We start from the raw sequence: 16,079 nt of genomic DNA, 5'->3' as shown, positions 1-16,079 counted from the left end.
TCTTTTGTAAGTAGCTGTAAGTGTTAATATAAGTTTCCCAATTTTGACCATTAAAAATATATCCAATTTATTCATATGGTTAAGAAGCCATGTCAATATCAACTATATTTTAAGGATCAACAAAGCAACAAGCACTCCTACAGAATACTGCAGCAATGCAACAAGCTCACACTTTGAAGAGTCAAAGTTTACTCATAATTTTATGTTCATGTTTGTTTTTCTATAAAACATTCAAGAGATTGCAACTGTGATGCATTCTGTCACCAAACAGAATAATTGACTGGGAATAAAAGTGCACATACATACTATCCTCTCGACTCTTCTTCTGTCCGCTTCCTCCTATCATGGTCCATTAAGAACTCACTAACAAGAAGCATATTTCATACAGTGTTTTTTGTTCACAAATTCTCTATAGGAAAAATGCTATTCAGGCAACAGCCGCATGGACTAGAGGAACAGAAACTGCCTTTTTTTGGTTTAGGTTTTATTTTTGTAGTTTGTTGGAAGCACGTAGGGGCAGTTAGAGAAGAAAAAGCTAAAAATTCATGATTCTCTATTAACCAGCTGAAGAAAATAAAATGTGTGTTCTATACATATAATCTAAAACAAAAAATAACTTATCAACATATAAAATAAAGAGAAATGTCTTTCCCCAGCTGACATCGCTTCATACATCTTAATGTACGAAGACTTTAATGGGTCTTGAACAGGGCCAAAGCCTGAATTATAAAATTCTGCTCACAGAATTTAAGTAAAACAATTTTGCATTATTAAAAAGTATAAAGTATATATATGGTCACTATTAGTGACCATATCACTAAATTTCAAGATAATCTTCTCAAGAAAAACAGTGTTAAAGGATGCATAATAAAACTCAATTGCCAAAACTCTTTGAAATGATATCACTTACAAGGAGTAAACAAGAATCAGTTACATTACACTCTGCACCACCACACTATAGCAGATCACTCTGAGTTTGAGCTGAGGATTTTTCAGTGTTTTGGTTTGGTTTTTTTTAAGTGACATGATAATTCTGATGCACTCCAGTTCTAGCTGGACAACAAAACGAACACAGGCTGCTAGATCAAAAATAATTTAGTCAATGTTAAAAGAGGATAGCACCTTTACTAAAGTGCTTTCTCATCAGTCAAATCACTCTAACTCCTGCTATGCTCTCAAATAGTTACCAGTGCAGTACCCACCTTTAAAACATGGATGCTATATCAATAAAGGAAAAGGGACACTTGCCAAAACCTGCAATGAATCTTTCAATCAAAGCCATAAAGAATGATTAGCTCCAGAAAGTTCTATAGTAATTTTGTATTTGTGATGTATTCCTCAAACTCCAAGCTGAAACAGGATGAAGATGCCGCTTTGCTACTGTTGAGATTTAGCCATGAGCTCTGAAACATTTATCAGCACTACCAAAAGGAACTGTGTTTAAAGTCTACACTGTTATAGGTATGTTAGTTCTTGATGTAATATTCTGGCTTTAGGGAAGACTACTATAAAACTTGATGGGCTACTCATTAACATATAGAAAAATCAGTCCAGAAAAGGTCTTCAAATACATTCTGGAAAACCAGATTGCCCCTGCAAGATTAGACCAGTGAAGAAACTTCTTCTCACATATATGAAAGGCTTCAGAAAGTAAACAGTGCCTAATTACCATTTCTACAATTTTCTAGGACAGCATCAATCAGAATATGCAAAAGAGATCTAGTTCTTTCTCTGAAAAGACGATCACTTTTTTTTTTTTTTAAACCCACCACCCCATAACAATGCCCAGTAAAGACAAGATGAAAATAAGATGACATGCTCTTATTATCAAATGATCTGCAAGAGTAGTTGAGATAAGGATGGCACAAATTTTCATCTGGTGTAGGGCTACAGACAGCTAAGCAACTTCCAATTCCGTTTCTGCTTTCTTTTATAAGACATTCAAGCATGCTGCTATCACAGCATACTATGAGCTTATGAGCAAGAAAGACACTGCTTCAACAGCAGTTTCATATCAGTGCAGAGACTATACAATTGCTGAGGGAAGGAGAAAGCATTTGCAGTCACAAAAAACAAACCCACTTAAGTACTAACTACACTATAGGGGCTAACAACACATAATCCAGGCAAATTTCTCAAGAGTACCATGAATTTGTCTCAGAAACTAGCTCGTTTAGGCTTTGTCTATAAAATGAACACTGATTAATCCAGCATCAACCATGGATATACTGGATATAGCTCATCATATAAATATATTACTTTAACGTGATAGATAACACAGATATTGGGCAACCTGAGGATGCCCAATCTGACAGAAAAGTAACACAACGTTATTCAACCAAAATCATCAAAATAAGCAAGATGAATATAAATAAATTCCACCTCATTTTTAGAGAATCTGCAAGTACTATTATAGTGCTATTGCTTCAACTCAAGCACTTCCAGCAGTGCTAATGTTACAAACACACTGATGAAAAAGTGTCAGAGAAAAAGATTACACTGGCACAATTTCACAATTAATTTTTTTTAATATTCCATTATCAGAGAACACTGAAACTATACCCTAAAGACTAATGCAAAGAAAGACTCCAGACATCTGCAACCAGCTGCCAAAAAAATCTTATCATTCAGACTGAAAACAATCATTTTTCCTCAATGTTAAACATATTGTGAAAGTACTGTCTGGTTTCAGCTGGTATAGAGTTAATTTTCTTTCTAGTAGCTGGTATATTGTTATGTTTTGGATTTAGTACAAGAATAATGTGATAGCACACCGATGTTTTTAGTTGTTGCTAAGCAGTGTTTATACTAAGTCAAGGATTTTTCAGCTTCTCATGGCCAGCCAGCAAGAAGGCTGGAGAGGCACAAGAAGTTGGGAGGGGACACAGCCAGGACAGCTAACTCAAACTGGCCAAAGGGGTATTCCATACCATGTGATGTCATGTCCAGTATATAAACTGGGGTGAGTGGGCGGGGGGGTTGGGGGGCAGGGAGGAGGGAGCAGGGCACAGATCACAGCTGGGGAACTAACTGGGCATCTGTCAGTGAGTGGTGAGCAATTGCATTGTGCATCACTAGTTTAGTATATTCCAATTCTTTTAGCATCATTATCATCATCATCATTTTATTCCTCTCTGTCCTATTAAACTGTCTTTATCTCAACCCAAGAGTTTTACTTTTTTTTAATCCTCTCCCCTATCCCACTGGGTGGGTTGCAGTGAGTGAGCAACTGCGTGGTGCTTAGTTGCTGGCTGGGGTTAAACCACAACAAATACTCAACTAAAGTTTTCAAGAATGCATTACTACATAAAATTGGAAAATTCTTTCCTCTCATGTCCTACAATAAGAAGCTACATATATTGTTAAGAATGCACAATTACATTTGGAAAGTAATTAATTCAAAATTTCTATCAAAATAGTTGTGAACTCCAAACAATAACACTTAACGCACTTCAGTATTCAGTGGCTATCTTCTCTTCCCCTCTCTCCCACTAAAAGAAAAGTTAATAAATATTAAAGCAATAGTAGGTATATACCTCAAATAATCGTAGATCAGCCGGGACTCTGTCTCCAACTGACAAGCAGACTGTATCACCTGGGACTAAATCTCTTGCAAGTGTATGTTCCACTCTACCTTCTCGTACACTGTAGGTAGAAACATGAAGAGCAAAAAGAATGTATCCTCTGGCATTTCATCTGAGAAAAGCATTCACATGGTTGACTGTGCATTGCAATGTTACTGGTTTCAGCAAAATACCATTTCTAATTTACAGCTTATTTCTTAGAAGTTACACATCAGTAACATCATTTGAAGGGTTCAGAGAAGCAACAATGTGGAGTAATTTTTAAGCTCATAAAACAATCTTTAAAATGAGCGAAAGCAAAGCATGTTCTATGTCAGCATAAGAGCTTGACAGAAAGACAGTAAGTTCAGTAAAATCTTTTTGATTTACTCATTTCGGATTAAACTTAAAATTACTTAATTTAGAACTGAAAGGACAGATAATTACATACCAATGACATTCTGGAGGCACAAGTTTACTAAGCTCTTCAAGAGATTTTTCTGATCTGTACTCCTGCAGACAAATTAAAAAAAATAAAGCAGATAATACTTTTTAAAACAGGCAAAAGTTAAAAAAACAGTAAGATACATCCACATCCGCCGAAATTCATCTTATTAGTAAAGCTGTATTAAAGTAATATTGCAAACAATCAGATAAGAGATACTTTTCAACAGTTCTGTATTAGATACTTTAAAAAGCAAATATGGTCCAAACACTGAAAAATTCACAGATTTGCCTACATGCGTTTCTTCTGAAAGAATAGCAGAGGTCCTTTGCATTTTCCTTCAGTATCTTCAGGTCTTTGTAATACTTGCAGTAATGCTTCTAAACTCAGGGATCAGACACATGAGTAAGTTCTACAGTTTAACAAGTTAGTACCAAAACCATTGTTTTCATGCCCTTAGCCCCTGGAGAACTAAGGTAACACAACTCATCTCTAACTCAATAAACAGATTACAGAAATAAGGTAAACAAAGATATAAAGCACAAACACAAAGGAACTTTGATTTAGGCACACACTGAGTAAAGCTGTCTATTTACAGAATGAAAACAACTTTTTTATGACTTAGAAAACTACTTAAAAGACTTTTTTTTTTTAAATTTATGTACAAAATTAAAGCCAGAGCTACATTTTCATAATCTATTTTATAAGTAGTTAAATATTTAAGTACTCCTACACTGTCTATTCCGAGTGCTTCTTTACAAGCACTCTTTTATGGCTGAGTATAATACCGATATAGATGCATAAATGTCAATGTAGTTAAAGCAGGACAAATCATGCACTTCAGAAAAGGCAAAAGACTTGGATCAAAGCACAGAGCTCTTTACTCAACCATTCACAGCACAATGCATCAAGACAATTACTTCAGTCTTATAAATAGAAGAGTTTACATAAAAGCAATAATCTTATTTGGACAACAGCTGTCTTACCTGAACAAAGGCAACTGTAACAACAATGAGTATTGCCTGCAAGAAAACAAAAGTGGGTGAGATAAAAGAATTCCAAATGGCCATGAAAGTAAGTGATCATATTTGGTTTTGCTCAGCCATAGTTGTTAAGTCATATTAACAACATGATTTAGAAACAATCTTTCTCATGCTCAAAATCACTCAGTATCCCTTGGGTCTGTTGTAAATAGATAACAGCATTGCTTCTATATCTGCTCCAGTGATGTTGAAGAACTCAATAACTAATTTTACTAAAAATAAAATTAATAACTAGATAGCAATTTTGAAGAAAAATTTCCTCTGCTCTGTGTTTCTAAACAGTGAGCAAGAGGCAGCAGTGGAGAGAGATCCATGACAGGAATAGAAAAATTGGTCTGAATTAAGCGTGAATGGTGTTCTCTGTGAACAGAACAAAGGTTAGGAGTGAAGTTTTAACTGCTACAGAGCATCACAGATGTGGTTTCATTCAAATAACCAGATACCAAAAAAACCTAAGAATAAACTGATAACTAAAGTTAAGGTAGCAAGCTGAAGAACAGGTTTGGAGCCATAAAATATCCCAGTAAGGAGAACAAGAAGAGGACAAGACTCAGGAATCTCAGCCCAAGACTCCCAAGGAGTGAGACAGGACATTGACTATACCCCAAACAGCCAAGATGCCACAGATCCCAAACAAAAAAAGCTAAAAAAAATTGCTCATTAGGAATAATCCAAGATAAGTACTAAGGTCTCAATAGCAAGTCTTCATAGTCCCCCATATCACATACAATTCTGGTCACAACACTTCAACATAAACATCATGGGGCTTGTAAGCATGTGATGTGAAACTGAGTGAATGAATGAAATTTATTACCGAAAGTAACAAAGATCAATTTTATGTAAAGTAAGTATCATCTTCCCCTTCACTACACTCTCAAATTCTGTTTTGTTACATTAACTGAATTTGTTACTCAAATTGAGTTGTTACACTGATTTCTTACAGAACCATAACACAACAGCTATTAATTAAGCCTTTAAAGCACACACAGCAACTACTAAAAAATTACCACAATATTACCATTTAGCAAGAGAAAAACTCTTGAACTCTTAACTAAATCAAGGATAGATCCAGTAAATCTGCCTTATTTGTGATAATAATGTTAGCCTCACCAACTGAATATTAGGAAATAACTATATATATTCCATCTTCCTATGGAATATTTCCACCACAGCTACACGTGTTTCTTTTGGAGGCAATATTATCTTCTACAGTTCATGCTACCTGATACAGCTTTGCATTCCTAGCCTCACATCAGTCTCTCAGCTTGTGTTTATGTGCAATGGCTTGCATCAAGCAGCCAATATCCTCCAAATGGAAAAAGGTACATAATTTTATTTTTTTTTAAAAGCTTCATTAGTTCCCAGTCCAGATCAAAAAGTTTTACAATACATTTGTACCAGCAGAGCTAGGAAGATGGCAAAAGCTGCTCAAGCCAGCATTGCCACCAGAAGAAATATATGTCACTGATCTTTAGCAGCAAGCTAGTTTTGTTGCTAAGGCTCTGAGCACCAAAAAAAAACAAACCCCAAAAAACCCACACCACAGAAAAATTGCACTATCATCTGAAAATGAAGCAAAACAAATATTCACTAGGTGATAAAGTGGGCATTAATAACAAGACTAAATGGTAGGTTAGTCGGAAGTTAGACAAAACCCACAATTGATGAACTTTATCTTTATGACACTTTTTCTCCATATTTTACGATATCTCTACCAATGTGCATAAGGCTGTTAAAGATTCCTTCCCAGGTTGCAGCACAGAATGCAGAAATTACTGCTCCTTTACACTAACTGCCCTGTTCTTTTCTCATTGCCTTGCTCAAGAGTGTTAGGAAATAGACTTAAGGGCACTAACCAAGGAGAAAACATGAAATAATTCAACTTTCAGACACAATAATTAAATACATTTCATAATACAGTAATTTACCTAAATCCAACTTAGGAACACAGCAGACGATTCCAAACTAACACTATACTCAAATTCAAAATTGCATGTTTTTTTCTTAAAGAAGTCACATAGTTTATCTTCCAAAGAAAACTATTCTTTCTAAAGAATTAGAGGAGTTAGGAGCAAACCTCCAGTTACCTTGATTTAATTACAAAAGTAAAATTCAACATAGAGAGTGCAGAGGTCAGCCAAGACAAAAACCAGCTACAACTTGCCCCTGATCATACAGAAATCCCAGTTTTCAGTTATCACCTATCACCCTAAAAAGGTCAAAGGGATTATAATTTACTTCTGTGTCATTCGCAATGACAAATATTTAGCAGTACTATATTTGGCTCACTAGTTTAGCACCTTGTTGAAATGCAAACTTCTCCAAAAAAACCCGCATTATTTCAGATTTCATCTTCCTTCTGCTATTACTAAAGAGTTCAGGTTACATTTCTTTTTCACGTTTTAAAAGACTACATCTTTCAAGTAAATTCACAGAAGGCTTAATGTTGGTTTCAATTTGAAATTAAAGCATAATTTAAGATAAAAATTACATAGAAGACACCAAAAATTGCTCCTCTGAACCTAAAGACAGGCATTTTAACCAATGAAAGAGTAAAGATATAAGATGCAGCCAGGTAATTATTAGTTGATGTATTTTGATATGTAATACTGCTATCAAGTCAAGAAAAAAACCCAAAACAACAAAAGCCAGTCAAACTAAACAGATTTAATGACAGCATACAAATAAAATTCATTAATTAGAATCAAGTGATCCCAACCCACATTGGGCATTCACGTGATGTTGAAAGTACATGTCATCACACATTGTGAAGTGCTCCCAACAAAGATAAAATTTTAGTTCCTTACCACAGTGATACTGACAGCATCATCAAACTGATGCATTAAAACGCTGATGACTGCAGATGCCAGAAGAAGCATAATAAGGGGATTTTTAAACTGAAACGAAACAGAACAGTAATTCAGCAATACTCTTGACAGAAAGACTATTTTATCTACCCCTCAAAGCACACCTATTTTTGTAACATATTATTCTATAATTAAACTATTTCTAACCTACCAGTGCAAAGAAATCTGACTGTACAGTTCAGATGTTTACTTAAGTTTGGGTTTTTTTAATAAAGACCTTGAACAGACCATGTTCAATACATAACAGGAAAAAACTGTTTCTTACATTTCTTGATTCACATTAAGACAAAAAGAATAATCTCTTAAATTTGTTTATACTGCATTTAAACATACAAATAGAAGCCTGAAATATATTCAAAATGTCTTCAACGTAACAGGCTTATCCTCTTCCCAGCAACTGATCACTAGCAAGGCAGCAATCTATTTCCTAACTTTCAGTTCATGATTTCTTGTTTTACAAGATACAAGTTTTCCTTTCAGATCATATGCTTTCTTCAGATTTCTAAGGCGAAAATAATAGGATCTTGCTTGTACATGACAGCTGGTTGCTCACATGGTCATTTTTTTTGAGAAATGTTACAAAAAATAACATTCCTACAGTTAAAGTGAAGAACATTCTAAAAGCACATAAGCACATTCAAAGCAAATATGTGTCTTAATAAATCCTACCTAAAACAGACTTGGATAATATGCTTTAGAAGTATTCTGATGCATCTGACTAATTTGACACTACACATGGGAAAATAAAGCATTAATGCCAGAGGACAGCTAGTATGTGATGATGTTCGCACTGCTAACATCAGCAGAGCACTGAATATCTTTTTAATCACTCCCAAGCAAAACAGTTTCTCTAGAATTAACCATCTATCACTTCAGGGTTTACTCTGGAACTTAACTGCACTGCTCAGACAAGGTACAGGAAACATTGACCAAAACTGTTTTAACACTACAAATTCATTAGAAAAATCTTCTGTGTGAAAATTTGCTGTAAATATCTTGTGTAGCTGGGTGATGGAAGAGGTAGGCAGGAGGAAGCAGTGACACTTTCACACCATTTTGAGTAGTTGTACATGGTCATACACACACACACACGCATATATATATATATATATATAAATAAAATAAATCACACTAATAGGAAAACAATTCACACTTGACTGTTGCCGGTTCTGCTTAACACCAGAATCAAGGCTGGTCCCACCTCCACTCTCAGTTCAAAGGCAGTGGGTTTGCTTTTTAAAATTTCCTTTGTCTATCAAGTTATTAATACTTCATGTTCCCTTTAAATATTTAGCAACAGTCATATGCATTTATGTTTGACCTTAGTGTCATTCACGCTCAAGTCTTTGCCTACAGGGAACTTTATTCTGCTTCTCCAGCCCTCAGGCTAGTTATGAACATACATTCAAGAACAAATCATGTAATTAAAACACTGGCATGTACCTAAATAAAAAGCTTTTTCAATAGGTAAATTAGATATAAGTTATAGAAGTTGCAATTCCTCTTCTACTAGCGTTTCCCCACTTTTCCCCAGAGTACGTTCGTGCACACGAAAAATCAAGCAATAAAGAGCAAAACTACTGACAAGTATTAAAATAAAAAAGCAGAAAGGACAAAATCTTAACCTGGGAAATATATTTTTTCCACAATGGTTCATCTTCACTAATATCAAATTCATTCCATCCATGGAATGCTCGTCTATGACAAACTTCACAGTTTTTTAAGCCATTCTGAAGATTAGCCTATTAAAATATGCAAAGAATAACACAGTCAGCAATTGCACTGATAAGCTAGACTTCCAATAAATTCCAACCCCAAAACATATAGCCTTAGATTATACAGATTTGGCCAACATCAGAAAGACAAGCTTGGTACTAATGTTTGTATGACAATAAAAGCTAACTAACTACTATTTTAGAACTCAATTTGGCACTACTTAAGAGATTCAACAAAAAATTCACAGAAGAACTACAGAAGCAGATGATGTTTGACATCTCTAAATGACTGATCTTCCCTGCAGAAAACTCTTCAACAAGCCAAACTGTGGGCACAGTTCAGACTCTTGACGATTATGTCAGGAGCTCGGTTACTCAGCCAAATGACAGCAATAGCTTCAAAGTCTTGAGTTGTCAGGGATGAACATTTATCATGGTGTACTCCTCAAGCAGTCAAGCATACAGAAAGTGAAAAAAGACCATCGATCATGAAAATTAACCCAGATTCAATGGTTCATAAATCTGTCAACGGGTAGCTTTCTCAATCCTGTTCCTCCACTTAAAATGGAGGCTCCAAAATAAATTAAGGATTCCTTAGAGAAACTGAAGCAGTAGCTATGAAAAACAGGACAGAATTTTATAGGAAGATTGAGTCTAAGATTTTTATTAACAAAAAGCAATCTTCAAAGCACACAGAAACCCAAACATTTTCAAGCTGAATCTCATCCCCCCTCCAAACACCCAATTTCTTTGAAAATATTAGAGATTAGAGCATTTCAAGTAACAATTTAAAAATCAATAGCTAATATCAAACTGCATGATAATGCATAGACTTCCAATGACAAGATCTGTCCTTAAGAAAAACTTATTATTTGGTAACATCAGCACATTCTTAAGAGATGCAAAATCACTTACTTGCAGAATGCTTGCTACTTCATCAACTGGCAATTCACTTGCTTTTTTTGAAGACAGTACAGGAATCATTGTCTCATTGTCACCATCAGGGATTTTTTGAAGACGTGCAACCTAAAAACCAAAAACAAAGTCTGAAGGGAAGTATTACCATTTCATTTCAAACAAAATATACCAGAACAATGCAGTATTAATGCCATTAAAAGGTAGTTTTTAATAACCATTGCACTTTAAAAAAAAAAAAAATCTACCATTCAGCTTATTTTCATGCAGTACCATATGCAATAATAAAAGAAAATACTGGGCATGCAACTGAAGACTAATGTTTGTAATGACATGTTTAGTGATGACAAAGATCATAACAGTTAAATATATTTATAATCCTTTAGCTCATTATCACCAACACCTGGTCAGAAAGTAACCACTCCAGATAAATTTCACTCCCTGCCTCTACTTTCTACTCATTAATGAAGATGGTCTAAGCAGGCCTATTTATATTTTCTTGTGCACAAAGAAAGGAGAAACAACATTAAGAAAACCCCCAACAAGAACACACATGCAAGTGAAGTCATAAAACTTGACTACAGTACAAAAGCTTCAAGCCAATGCTATAAACTAATGTTTTCCCATAACTTTAGGAAGTTAAAATTTTGTGAACTGCAGAAGAGCACAACAGCAACATTGATCATACAGCTCAGCACTGCTTTAATATTTAATGAAGCTTCAGAGTTTCTGAATTCATGCTTATTAAATGAGAAGCTGGAGTGATACTTTCTTCTCCCTCACTATCTTACTGCACCCACAATTAATATCTCATCCATCATGACACACACACAACCCCCTTCCATTAACTGGAAGACACCTAACATGCAAACGTGCACGCCACAGAAACGGTTTTCCCATTATACTTGCACAGAATGTGCGTAAGCGGTTTTATGCTTTAAGAAATAATTACTGTCTTGTATAAATCTCCTTTATGGATGGTGAGACTTAAAATATAAGATAAAGTACCTCAAGATGACAATACATTAAAAGATTCCAGCATTTTTATGCCCTAAAAAAGGTATGACAATCTTCATTTTCTATATTGCATGCTGTTTGTCATATACTCAAATACGATAGCTGAGATTAATTCAACTCAATATTTGTTTTTCTAGCTGCTTATGTAAATAGACCCCACAAAGACTTCATCCCAGGGGCTCAAGGGAACAATGAACAAAAGGTGAAAGTGCTACAGTTAGAACTCACACACTTTCATGAGAAACCCTTGGAAACTCTCTATACTTGCCATGTAGTTGCTAGTGAAACAGTAAACAAACAAGACTTCCTCCTTCACTGTAGTTCTAAGAAAGCAGGTCTAGAGAACAAGATGAAAGGCAGGGCAATAGGAGGTGTGGGTTTGAGCTCTTGGGCAGGGTAGATGGCAGATTAAAGAACTGCACCTTAACAATGTGTTTACTGGCCTCCAAAGAGGGGAGGCCCCTTGGGCCCCACTCAGCGTTATGCAGCCTGAAGCCAGTGGGAGTGAGCAGCTGGGCTGCAGGAGCGCAGCTCAGCAAGGGCCAAGAATGGCAGTTCTGACACACCTTGACTCCAGTTCCCATATTTCATTCCAGTCAAAGAGCTTTGTTTTGTTCTTTACTAATCTTTGCACAGACGCATCATTAAAAGACCAGAATTGGAAAGTCTGTGGTCAAATTTTGAGAGTATTACAAAGTATGTGACTTACACACGCTTTAGCATTGATTAGGTACTCATCAAAAACTTAAGTATATACACCGATGTACGTAATCTTTAAAAATGATAGTGAATACACATTATTATACACTGTAAATACATACATCTACAAAAATTATCTAGCAAGTTATCATTTCCAAAGACCTTTACGTGTTTCAAATTAGACAAGAAATTGAGCCAAAAAATATTTCAGCCATGGTTCAACAAATAACAGATTTTTCTCTCTCAACATTCTATGTATATTTAAAGTATTTTAAAAAAACTATTACTTTTAACATGAGAATAAAAACAAAATCATGAGTACAATTCTGTTCCTAACAAGGGGTCTTTTTACAAAACCCAACAGTAACAAGCCCTTACACCAACAAGGTTACACTGCTCTGGACCAGAGGGACAAACATTTGCTCCACAGTTTAAGGCTTCTCACAGAACACAGCATCATAAGACTCACTCTACAAAACAGATTATTAAAGCAACTTAAGCTGACCACAATAGAAGCAGAATGACAGGTATTTCAGTTAGGAAAAATACACACAGTGACCCTAAGCCTTACAAAATACTCTTTGGTATATACAAATTAATTTCCCCAAAATTTCATCATAGGAAGCAATACATCATCATGACCACTCAGTCCTCCATGCAGACAGCTAGCCTTTGGTTAATTTTACCACCACTTTTACCAGCATCCATGAAGCACTTGATGCTCACAAGATTCAGGCCCTAGGAAGGAAGTTTCATTCAGATTCACCTATTCTGCAATTAAGAATACACCCAGTTACAGCTGCTGTTAAGCCTCCACAAACAAATAGTAAGTTAAATCACTTCAATTCTCAGGAAATTGCCATTGGAGAGGATGACTTTTCATACTTTAGAAGGTTATACTTAATTTTCTTTGGATTTTAGCCTTACTTCTGCTTCAGTTTTCTTGGACCATGCTTTTCTAAACCCAGAATTTTGCCACAATCTCCCCTCTTTGATAAAATACCCTACAGAATTACTAGCTCATGTTCTTTTCTTTAAGGTTTCCCATCCTAAGTACTAGCTTTTGATTTTTATTGAAAAGAGATACCACATTCATGGTATTAGCTACTAAACATCAGTTCAGGGCTGAAAACCATTAACCCTAGTGCTGTTTCAAAACAAACCCACAAATTACTTTGACCAAGATGACTCCACATTCTCAACAAAAATGCTGAGCAACCAAGCTTTCCCAGTAAGAGTAGGTAGAAATGAACTGACAGCCGTTACAGATTTTAGTGCTCCGAAAAATCTTTTTCCCTATACCAACTGACATGACTGCTGAACACAAATAATTCCAAAAAAAGGACATGTAACTGATCATTTTCCTAATATTATCAATTTGGACTTCAAAAATTCTAATAACATGCTTTTTAAGGATATTTTAAGAAGTTAATGTCCTTAATCAGAAATGTTAAAAGTACTCTCAGAGATAAGGCTTTTCCAAATAAGTTTTCACTAGCACAGAAGAATTGTGCAACAACAAAACCTATTTTGACAACCTTTTTGTGACAGACTCAAAAAGCCATTGATTTTGCATGGGTGTTTCATTATATTATCTCCCACTTTTATGAAGAACACCGTACTGTATGCAGTGGAAAAAAAAAACCCTACAGAGAAAATCTGGTATAGGATTAAAAAATAAAGTCTCAGAAGGTCTTTTTATAGCCATCTCATTTCTCTAGAGCAAAATTACATATAATAAGACAATTCTACATGGATCCTCATCTAAATTCTCAAAAACCTCTACAATCTGTGTAGATTAAGCTACACCTGTAGTTCAGAAAAGAACAGTTTCAAATATTTAACACTTGGCCACCAATCAAATTCAATTGCTTAGCCAATCAGAAACTGACCACTGTTCCCTTCATCACTACCTTCCAGAATACAAAGTGGGTTACACCAACAGATTTATGTCCAAAAAAAATAGTTGGAAAAAGTGCTTGCTATCTGCTGGAACACAGTAACTATATTCAAGCAAATAATTTTGCCTTTACTATGCATTACTCCCATAAAGCAAGAGAAAGATTACTTATATAATACTGTCAGCAAGTGCTCTACAGTCCTTTGCACTGCTGCCCAGATCTGCACACTGGAGATCTCGGCTTCTGCAACATCTTTTAGTGTATCCAACAAAAGCTATCCCCAAAACCAGTGTTCTATATTAAAGGAGTCAACTCTCACGCAGTAAGATGCCTTCCCATCCTATGCTGCAATTAATTTTCAAGCATCTATCAGCTGATACCTTAAAACGCTTCTGTACTTCATTGCAGGCCAAATTTTTATATGGATAATTGGACTAAGAAATGATACTAGTCTATGCTGCTATATCAGATAGGCAGCACATACATGACCACTGAAGCTTCTAGAGCTATGACTACAGCTTCCCATTCCCCACCTGCAGCTAACTCTACCAAGGAACAAAGCAGCAGGATTCTAACTAACAGAAATAAATAGCTGCCTCAGGAAGGACTTTTCTTGGACCGCTTCCAATGTACACACCTCCATTTCTAGGCCAAGAAATATGCATCAATCATATGACCATGGAACTGTGACCAAAGTATGTTTATCAAAATAAATACAAATTCATCTAGAAGGCTTACATTACCAGAAATTCAGAGTTCCCTTCCGTTTTCTCTAAAGAAAAACGTAGTTAACAGTAATGTTCTGTTCTTCCTCATACCCTACAAGAGCCTGCCTACCCTCTTCTTACTATGGGCTCACTGACATTGAGATACTTTTACAATTATTTTTAAGGGGAAATTTTAGCTCTACTTGCTCAGAGAATGCAAATGGCAGGACCTACCTTCACTAAGAGCAGTTTAAAAAATTTTCAACACTCTCATAGCAAAATCTATTTTTAGGCAAACTTGTCACCAAAACACTTTGGCTAATTAGCTAATATAAAGTCCTGTAAATGCTACATGCAGTTACTCAACTGACCTACAAGTGCCAAATACAAAGGTGGTATAGAAATAAAACTACAGAGAACAGTAAAAGTGAAAAAAACACAAATGTTTACAAAACAATGAAATTTAAGTTGAGGTACTTAAAGACAATCGTAAGTTCCTTCAAAACCTGAGAGACAGGAACATGTCTGGGTTTAAGCACTCTGCTCTTGTTTACCCTACCACACAAGAAGTCTCACTGGCAAACTGCAGGTTAGTACAGCCAGTACCCAGGAAACACTGTGGCACAACTGGAAATGGAAAAAGATGACCAGAAGCATTAGACTCAGTACACTTTCCAATATTTGCCTCTTAAGCATACCTATCGCTTTCTTGTGAATCTTCCCGTCCATCTGAACAGCTGATTAAGTCAGCCTGAATCTACCCCATCAGTCCCTATAAAACTGAATCCCTTTCTAGCCAACTCAAGTACTACAAAGACCTTTCAACTTGTTCGTAGTGATCAACCTGTAAGACTATTACTGTAGTTACTGACCCACATCCAGGTCTATGCCTCTATCACAGATACCATGCAATTGCTACTGAATCATGCTGTGTCTAATCAATAGTAAAATTAATGAATGTACACATAATCAATGTGTAATTAATCAATACACATTTAATCTTAAGTATATATACAGTACATTGTCTTTTCCACTTGAAATATTACATGCACCTGCTCAGGAACTGCAGCTTTATTGATGAGATAAGGATATTAGAGCATGTTGTCCAAGGGACACTTCAAAACCCACATTACAGACCCGACTGCTATCAGTGATTGACGAATCTGTACTGTGAACAAAACCACATAAGAGTACTCATGAACGCAGA

The 16,079-nt window shown here is 35.6% G+C and overlaps 1 protein-coding gene across 6 annotated transcripts in view; it reads right to left on the bottom strand.

The window, feature by feature from the left end:
- ATP2C1 (ATPase secretory pathway Ca2+ transporting 1) overlaps positions 1-16,079 on the bottom strand; it is a 53,015-nt gene that overhangs the window by 26,292 nt on the left and 10,644 nt on the right. For all 6 annotated transcript variants that reach the window (XM_075057367.1, XM_075057386.1, XM_075057394.1 and 3 more), the window contains 6 exons: positions 10,549-10,659; positions 9,544-9,660; positions 7,859-7,948; positions 4,995-5,030; positions 4,015-4,076; positions 3,537-3,645 (listed from right to left, as the gene is read on the bottom strand). In XM_075057367.1, coding sequence (XP_074913468.1) covers positions 3,537-3,645; positions 4,015-4,076; positions 4,995-5,030; positions 7,859-7,948; positions 9,544-9,660; positions 10,549-10,659 — 525 coding nt within the window. The remainder of the gene's footprint in view (positions 1-3,536; positions 3,646-4,014; positions 4,077-4,994; positions 5,031-7,858; positions 7,949-9,543; positions 9,661-10,548; positions 10,660-16,079) is intronic.

The sequence above is a fragment of the Buteo buteo genome, chromosome 2 (assembly GCF_964188355.1).
Source record: "Buteo buteo chromosome 2, bButBut1.hap1.1, whole genome shotgun sequence".
Taxonomy (NCBI): Eukaryota; Metazoa; Chordata; class Aves; order Accipitriformes; family Accipitridae; genus Buteo; species Buteo buteo.
This window is presented reverse-complemented; position numbering and strand designations above follow the sequence as displayed.